The following is a 9,714-nucleotide window of genomic DNA, read 5'->3' on the forward strand; positions in this document are numbered from 1 at the left end:
TCCCTCTCATATTTCAGTTTGCCCTACTCATACTTCAGTTTGCCCTACTGTTTTTCTAGTTTGCCCCGCTTATATTTCAGTTTACCCTGCTGTCTTTCTAGTTTGCCCCGCTCATATTTCAGTTTGCCCCACTGATTTTCTAATTTCCCCCGCTCATTTTCATGCTTGCCCAACTGATTTTCATGTTTGCCCCACTCATTTACATGCTTGTCCCGCTAATTTTTATGCTTGCCCCGCTAGTTTAGGATTCTTACTCTTGCTCGGGTGGTAGACTTGTACGAGTTTCAACATCCGGTCAAGCATTAGAGTATCCATACGTGGTGAAATTCCACTAGTGTGAGTGCATGAGGGTGTGTGTGCGTGTAAAAAAAGAAAAAAAAAACATTTTAATTTAAGAGATATGCTTTTTAAATAAATAGACAAAGAAATGAATTAAAAGATAGAAAAATATTTTTATATACTTATATATACATATTTACATAATTATGTATTAGAGAAAAATGTAAGAGAGAAAAAGTTCTCTCTATGAAAAAAAAATAAAAATAAAATCTGCCCGCGGCTATCCGTGAATTTTTTTTTTTGCTAGTTGCTTTCGTGGGTCTCATCATGAGGTATGTGTTATATCCAAACCGTCCATCTATTTCGTGAGCTCATATTAAGGCTTGAGACAAAAAGTAACATAGATCTAACTATCAAGTGGACCACACTGTAAAAGGCAATGGGGAATTGAACGTCTACCATTGAAAGCCTTTCAGGGGTTACAGAAGTTTTGGATCTTTATGAAATTTGTTTTTCCTCTTCATCCAGGTCTTCGTGACCCTATGAATGAACTTAGACGGGAGGATCTCTCACAAACATCACAGTGGGCCCCACCTGAGTTCCCATCACCGGACCGCCCGTCAGCGCTCGTCTCTGCATGCCAGCACGAGGAAGGCAGGGGTATTTTCGTCCTCAAATTCGGTGTCCGTACGAGGAGGTCTAAGTGCGTATATTAAGTTTGTATTGTTTCGTAAAAACCACTGGATAAAAGGTGGGGTCCACAGCGTAAATTTCTCTATGTATCGGGACTTATATGATACTCTTGCAGATTATGATGTTTGATACACATGCAACCTAAAGTCCTGCACATGGCATACATTAAGTCAAATTAAACCATGTTGTGGACCCCACTGTTGATTTTGGAAATCAGACTAGTTGGATGACCCTAACCTCTGATTAGAGGACACTTGTTTGTTGCAATACGTACGATCATTGGATATTTTTAACCGTTCCATAAATGTCCGCCAATCTAATAATAATATATTCAATTGTGTAACCTTCTGGATTATTTGTATCCATGCCTGCAATTTTTAACTGATTAAGTGCCTATCATCCATCACACGGAAGTATTAAAGTTTTTTGTAATTGGTCTTTGCATATGTCACCGACGACCAGGAATAGTAGGAAGCGGATTCCGTCCGACCCCGACCGGACATAGCTACGTCCATGCAGATTTTTGTGGGGCCCACCGTGATGTATCTGGTTATCCACGCCGTCCATCCCTTTTCCTAGATCATGATATGACATGAGCCAAAAAATAAGGTTGATCCAAAGCTCAAGTGTACCCCATAAGTCTAAGTGACAGAGCTGTGTTTCCGGGAATGTCTTCTCAATTTATTTTCATTTGATTTGCATTTATCCCCAAGTCGGTTTGAGTAGAAAATTCTATTTATTATTCGGTTCATGCATATTTCATACCTGGAGTTAGATAAAATCTCATGTGATTTAGTAAATAGAATATACATTCATTGAAATTCTTGATGAATGCGGGAACAATATCACCATTTTTGTCCAGTAAGATACCAAAGTGGATGATTGACTCAATCCATGCAAGAAATAATCTCAAGAAATCCTATGGTGACATGGTACTATGCATGGCTTGCATTAAATGCAAGAGTCATCTCTGGTATGGTCCACTAGAAGTTTGATCTGCTCTCATTTTATAACATGATCCGAGAAGAGGGATGCATGGCATGGATAACAGATACATCACGGTGGGCCCCATACAGATCTGCCCGGACAGTATCGGACGCAATCGGCTTCCGAATGGTAGGTGTGCGACTAGGAACAGTTAAAAGACTCGGTGAGTCGGACCAACTCGGTCCAACCAGGCTGCCTCACCCTTATCTCCTACTTTAGGCGACTATGGGACTTCGCACTCCACCCAACTCCAGCCAGCTAGCGGGTGTCTAAGCTCTGTCCACCCCACCATGATGTATGTGTTTTATCCTTGCCGTCTATCCATTATTCTAGCTCATTTTAAGCTATGATTGCAAAAATGACACACATCCAAACTCAAGTGGACCACACCAAAGGAAACGGCGGGGATTGAACTCCCATCATTAAAAACTTTCCAGGGGCCACAGAATTTTTGGATCAAGATGGTATTTATGTTTTCCCTTCATCTTCATGGGAATTACATCATGAACAGGTTGGATGGCATATATAAACATTAGGGTGGATTCCAACAAGGTTTTAACGGTGGGCATTTCTATCCTTGCTATTTCCTGTGTGGCTGGAGTGGATATAATACAGACGGTCGGCCACAACGGGATTCTTCTAACTTTGGTCCGAACGGTAGGGATCTTGGTGGATTAGAGTACGTGTAGTGTTCTTGCTTAGTCCGTACAAGCAGAGACCTTTGTTTGGTGATCAGGTCCATTAGTCTGATGGGTCTCATAGATATGACGAGGATAGTAGTCTTTGGAAATTTTTTGAATGATAGTTTTATTATTATTTTTCTTTGTTCTTTTTCTCCCAAGTCTTCTGTTGGGTTATTTTAACATTCTAAGTCGTTTTAGCAAAATTTTCAGCGACGGTTTTATCATTATTTTTTGTTTTTATTTTTCTCGTAAGTCTTCGATTGGCCGTTAATGTAAGGGATAGTATCTTCCAATTCATGAGATTTTTTGGGTATCCTCCACAGTCAATAAAGCCTATTGTATCAAAAGTCTGTATCAGTGATCCATGACCCCACATGCAATGACTGGGTGCATTGGACAGTTGTCGTGAACCCACAACTCTTCCCTTAGGGCGTGTTTGGATTCGCGGTTTCGAGTGTATAGTATCATATTAGTGGAGTTGATAGGACATGTCCCTCGTTTGGAAATCGGGCGACGCATTTAACGTGTGCGAATACGCCCGAGAACCACTTTGCATCATCGATGGGATTGTACCGCGCAACAGGTCGGACTTTCAATCAGATGTAAATAGGAAGAAAGCATTTTCTTCTTTCACTGTGTTGCTGGTAATGCCCAGTATGACCATCTTTTGACAAATCCACACCGTCCATCATCTTCCTCTCGAGATTTAAACCATGAATGGTGAGCTTTGATCATCTGATGATGTGGCCCACTGAGACAATCAAGCTGAAACAACAGCCAAACGGTCTTCTTTTGATCATTGTAGTGATCATGAGGAAGTACATGGCCATGAAAGGTCAACATATTTTTCATAGGTTTTTCTCCCTCTACCTGATGAACGGTTCAAATCCACCTTTCACTGCATGATGGTGGCCCACAACGAAAAGACGGAACCTCTGTTTCGCAACAGAGTCGACGTACATCGACTCTGTGAAGTTTGGTGGCCCACTTATTAAAGGTTCTTGGAAAATTCACTCCGTCCATTGGATTTAGGACGAAAAACCATTCGGAAGGGAGTGCTTTTGGAGTGAAATTAGCGTGGCCCATGAGGGTGTTTACTCCGCCGTCTATTTCATGTTTAACAGTTGAGATTCTGCAATAGTTTGCATAGAAACAAAAGGACACCTAGGCAAGGGTAATGCTCACCTTCTGAAGTGAATGAACGGCTCAGATCATTTAATGGAACAGTGAGTGAGCCCCACTACACGCACGTATATACATCATGTGGCCCTTATCCGATTGTTTCCAAACATTGATCTGACATAAAATTCTATACATATTAGAGTAATACGTCCTATCCAAATATTGGTTAGTAGCACGTCTCCGCTGGATGTATTCTTAATATCGCCCAACGTATACGTGAACAGTACCGGATACAATATAATACAACCAAAACGTGAATCCAAACACGCCCTTACCCGTCACGGCTTACGTATCCTACCAACAAAGATTAGATTCAAGCGTTCAATGGGCCCTACGGTACATTATGCACTGAGGAAAAATTGCAAGGATTTTCCTATCCAGCGAGGTATGAATGTGGCTAGACTTTGGTTGAAAAATATTTTTGCAAGCACATTGTTGATGTCTTAAATTTGTGAGCAACAAGGTCTATTGATACTATATATATATATATATATATATATATCTATATATATCTATATATATATGTATATATATTGATACTATATATATATATATATATATTACATGAAATTTGAATTGTTCTTATTTTAACTTGATTGTGTGATTGTGTGTACTTTGCTTGATTAGTCTTTAGGTGTCACCGTAATTTCCAATAAAGACATGATAGGCTTCCTATTTTTGGGTGGGAGCCTGAAAGCTGGTCTTAGTCCATATAAAGTTCATTTCTGATTGAATATAATCTATTTCATTTAAAAAAAAAAACTTTTGCCTTGCAATTCCAGGTCCCATTTTTTACTTATTGGCCACCATCAAATGAAACAATTTAGAAAGACAATTACATTGGGACCCATGATTGGAACCTTCCCATTGATGTGCATGAATCAATCCATTCATTTCCTTTGGGCTTATCTAATAATTCCACAGCACATGAGAATGGATTTTATTTTTAATATTTTACAAGGGGCGGCTAGTTAGTGTGTACAAGGGTCTCCAACTCATCCTTTCATCAACATCATCCTGTAGGCTGAAATCAACGTTTGGGAACCATCGTGTCAGATGGAGACAAGGGTATTGACTCCGAATCCTTCTTTAGATGGTATGTCCAAACATGCCCTTAGCCCACCACAAACCAAGCTTCGGATTCAATGTACTGATGGGGCCCACCAAATAATTGCTTGTCATCATCTCATACAATAGCTTAAAAACTGGAAAAAGAAAAAAAGGACCTTCACTCGCAACTAGATATCATCAGGGCTCAAGAAAAACTCAATCAGGACATGGCTCAGTCAAAAATTGAGAAAAACCTAGTTGAACTTGAAGAAACTCGTGAAAACTCGACTAAATTAAACTTGAAAAAAAAAAAAACCAAGTGATCGTCATGGTGTGTAGAGCTTGGCATCCAGTCAATTTGGACCGAGTTAAGGCTGACCAACTCAATCTGGTTTTGAAACAGACCTGACCAAAACTCGTCCCAACTAGTCCAGCATACCTGACTCGATTCGAGTCCAGGTCTAGCTTGAACTAATCCAAACCGAGTCCGATCCAGTCACAGGTACCAAGTCGGGTCGGGTGAAGCGGGTATCCACGGTCTGAAATCACAACTCGAAACCTAGGTGCACATGCCAGAATTACAGCCTCTCTATTAACCACACGGTATCTTAGATATGAAATATCAAATATGGAGTTACACACACACATGAAATATCAAATATGGAGTTCCACACACACACACACACACACACACACACACACACACACACACACACACGAGTCGGGTTTTGGATCGTGTCGAGTGAGTACCGAGTTGGATTTTGGGTTGAGTCGAGTCGAGTTATTAGGTGATCTGAACTCGGCTCGATTTGAGTTCGGATTGGGTGAAGTCTACTCGATTCAGATTGACTCACCCACTCAATTCGGATCGAGTCGGGTCTGAATGACTTGGACGAGTCAAGTCTACCGAGTCGAGTCATCCTGTGCCCAGCTCTAATGGTATGGCCCACTGTTTGCACTGGATTGTATATTCTATTTGTGTTGATGCATTGATAGGAAAGAAATGGTTGTATTGAAAGTTCACATACAGCCTAAATTTCAACCAGTGCCATGTTTAACATCAAAGGAATATAGTTACACTGAAACAAAGGCCCATTTGATCACATACATCTTGTTGTAGCTTGCCATAGAATGAAAATACAAATGAAACATGATAAGAAAAGAGGCATTACAATGACATGATAAGATCAACCAAAGTCTCTAATGACTCACATGAAGAACCTCCCTTTTCTATACAATGCATTGCATTTTCCTTTAGATCACGTGCTCTCTCTCTTATCTTCTTCCCTTCAATCTCCACCATCAATCTTCTTATGGCCAACTCTATCTCACTTCTATTGAACCCATTCTCGAGTTGTATTCCCACCTTCCAAACATGGCTCACAAACCTCGCATTCAAATTTTGGTCCCATAGATAAGGAGAACATAACATAGGAACCCCTTCACATATGCTCTCCAACGTAGAATTCCAACCATTGTGTGTCCAAAAACCTCCCACTGATGGGTGGGCCAGCACTTCTTGTTGTGGGGCCCAATTAACTATCCGGCCCCTCTCCTGCATCTTCTCTTCGAATCCCTTTGGCAATTCGATTGAATCATGGCCGCGGATGGAGCCGGAACGGAGAACCCACAAGAAGGGCTGGTCACTATTAGCTAGCCCCCAGGCTATCTCCACCATGTCTTTTTTATCAAAGGAACCCGAGCTCCCGAAGCTGATGTAAATCACGGTCTCTGGCGCCTGCTTGTCTAGCCATGCCATGCAACTGTAGTCTTGTGTTAGTATGCTGTTTGATGATCCCGGTGAGAATTTATAGAGTGGGCCCACTTCAAACAATGGCATGGGATGAATATCTTGTCTAATTTTTGCCAACTCAGTTGATTCAAGACCATCAAATGTGTTCATGATGTAACCCAAAGCAGACCTCATTGCATTGTGAGTCTCGGCCCCCAAACGCTCAAAGATTTCAGGATCTGCCGTGCCAATGTCTGGAATGTCCTTCACCCTGAGGGGTGGAATTTCAGGAATAAGTGTGTTTGGCTCGCCATCTGGTAAAGACGGATTCATTAGTATGTCTATGCATTGCTTGTTTGTAGAGTTAAAATGTATTTTTGTAACCTCACTGTATCTCTTGTGAAATGTAGGGAAGTCTCACAGTGGGGCCCACCAAATGAATGTTCATGATCACTAAAGGGTCCCAACAAAAGTTCCCCAAGCCATATTATTTGTTGTGTTTTTCTTCATAAAGAATAAATTATATGTGTCCTTGTATTTCATTTTTCTAATTGGATTTATACATACTTGGGGTTGGAAATGGGCCTAACTGAGTTGGCGGGATAGGCTAGATATATAGTTGACCCATGTGCTCGTCCGAGTCAACTTGGACTCAGTTCAGTTGAGTCCATTTCTGGCTTGGGACAACGAGTCATCCTCCCTCGACTCAGGTGAGTCGTGACTCGAATCAAGACCAGATAGACTCTGGCCAGTCTGGCACATTTAGATCAGTAGACCTACTCAAGGAAAATTTTCAAGTTATGGTGTGCCATCACCCTTACACGTGGCACAGATACACCTCAATGCAACTTGTCAAACTGTCCAAATCATAAGGTCTAGTTTAGATGGGAGCATGGACGTGGGTTTCCTTGAAAAGGCTTCCCCAGGATGCAACGTGGGACCCATACACTATGATGTTTCCTGGTGCATCCGTTTTCCGATATCATTTTAAGGCATGAGACCAAAAATAGGTGGATCTAAAACTCAAGTGGGCCGCGCCAGAGGAAACAGTGGAGATTTAGTGATTGTATGATTACAAAAGTTTAGTATAAGGCTAATAATAGTTTTGTGTTTTTACTTCAATTTTCATCCCAGTGGGAATGAAATTATAAACAGTTTGAATGGCATGAAAACATTAAGATAGGGTTCAGCGAGGTTTCGACTGTAGAAAACTCTTTCTCCAGTTTTCCCTATCGTATGACAGCCTTGAATTTTGGATCCACCTGATTTTTGCTATCATGCCCTAAAATGATCTAAAAATACGGATGAAGGGAATGAATTTTTCAAAAACAACACGGTGAGCCCCAAGTAATATCCCGCAGAGAAACTTCATGCGAAAGGCTTTCCAGGATATCTGTGTCCACGGAGCATAGCTGAGGAATTGAACTGATCGAATGATCCTGACCATCCAACTGGTGGATAGCGAATGGATACTTTAAAAAGGAAGAAGACGAAGATTAGCTGTCCTAGTGCAACTAGAAAATCAGACTATTAAGAGTGTATCAAGTGTCCGGTGATTGCTTGAATTCCTCGTGAAGATTATATATATATATATATTGGGAGATAGAGAGGCATGCTCACCTGCTCACCTACTGCTCACCTTTACACACGTGTCATGTGCGTTTAATCCTAACGGTCCATGTGATGCGGCATCCCACGAAACCTAAGAGGATCAATTTTCACCATAATCTAAGACTTTGGTGGGTGATATAAAAGAGAGATGCAAATCAAGGGAGAAAACTGTTTTCTTTTTCCATGGCTCAATAAAGTCTTAGATCAAAGTAAAAGTTCGGCCCGAGGGATTTCATGGGGTGCTGCATCACGTGTACCGTTCAGATTTTGAACTCACATCATTTATGATGAGTTCTCAAAAAATGTCCACGGATTCCGTGCGGATAGATATGACTATGTGAATAAAAGGTTTAACTTCAAAAAAAAGAAAAGAAAAAAGGGGCACATATGATGTGCTTGATATACATGGTGTGTTTGGCTGTAGCATCAAACCAAGGTTTGTAAAGATGCATACTACAATTTAAGAACTTTCTTGCCTGCGTATTAAGATCAATAGGTTTCAAGAATTTCATGAGTGGAACCAATCAAGATTTGGGAGACACCCAAACGGGCCTCTAACATGAAGACGAACCTGAGATGGAAAGGAGTCCATTTTGCTGTAAAAGTTTGAAAGACGTCATGGTGGCGACTAAAGAGGCACTGCTGGTGCCTAACAAAATTCTCGGGAGCTTCAATTGATCTGCAACGTCTTTCGTGCAGTAAAAAATCTCATCAGTGATGATGCACGTAACCGGGCCAAGTGGGCCATCTGATATCAATCGGGACAAGCAATCATGGAATGATTCTTGGCATGAGTCGTTGAGGACGTGCACAGCAGATATAGGGTCCTCGGTCCATTTCTTATTATCATCTGATAAGCCATCAGGTATAAGCTCGAAGCGGAGGTTGGGAAAGTCGGATGGATTGGGAAAGTTGAAGTTTGTGTGAATTACTGTGATAGAGAATCCTTTAGAGTGTAGGAGATTGGCCAGTTGAAGCATGGGATTGACATGGCCTTGAAATGGGATTGGCAAAATAACTAAATGAGGGACTTTCTTTTTTTGGATTTGCAAGTCCCTCGATTGCTCCATTGATTTTGAGGATTTGATCGGATGCGGTGGATATGGGCCACTGGTTTTTGGGGGTCTCTGTATAGATGCTGGGGGTTATATATATGATACTCTGGCAGAGTATGATGTTTGATACACATGCGATGAAATGTAAAGCACGTGGTATACATTCAGTCAAATTAAATTATTTAGTGGACCCCACTTTGATAAGTCATAGTTTGGAAATTAGACTGGTTGGAAGATCCTATCCTCTGATCAGTGGACACTTGATTGTTACATTAGCATCATCAGATAAATGTGGGCCAATCCGATAATAAGATAATAAATGAAATGTAACTTCTTATTTTAGATACATTTCATTGGAGATGTACCATGTGGATAGTTTAATTTCGATTACTTGTATCCATGCTGGCAATTTTTAATTGATTAAGTGCCTATCAGAAGGTTT

The 9,714-nt window shown here is 40.9% G+C and overlaps 1 protein-coding gene across 1 annotated transcript; it reads right to left on the reverse strand.

Annotated features, from left to right (window-relative positions):
- Nucleotides 1–5,869: 5,869 nt before the first annotated feature.
- Nucleotides 5,870–9,322, reverse strand: LOC131252691 (UDP-glycosyltransferase 76B1-like). Its single transcript, XM_058253368.1, has 2 exons — nt 8,789–9,322; nt 5,870–6,920 (listed from the first exon to the last, which is right to left on the reverse strand). The coding sequence occupies exons 1-2, from the start codon at nt 9,285–9,287 to the stop codon at nt 6,043–6,045; spliced, it is 1,377 nt and encodes a 458-aa protein (XP_058109351.1). The 5' UTR covers nt 9,288–9,322; the 3' UTR covers nt 5,870–6,042.
- Between the last annotated feature and the right edge of the window lie 392 nt (nt 9,323–9,714).

This window comes from Magnolia sinica, chromosome 8 (assembly GCF_029962835.1).
Source record: "Magnolia sinica isolate HGM2019 chromosome 8, MsV1, whole genome shotgun sequence".
In the NCBI taxonomy this organism is placed as follows: Eukaryota; Viridiplantae; Streptophyta; class Magnoliopsida; order Magnoliales; family Magnoliaceae; genus Magnolia; species Magnolia sinica.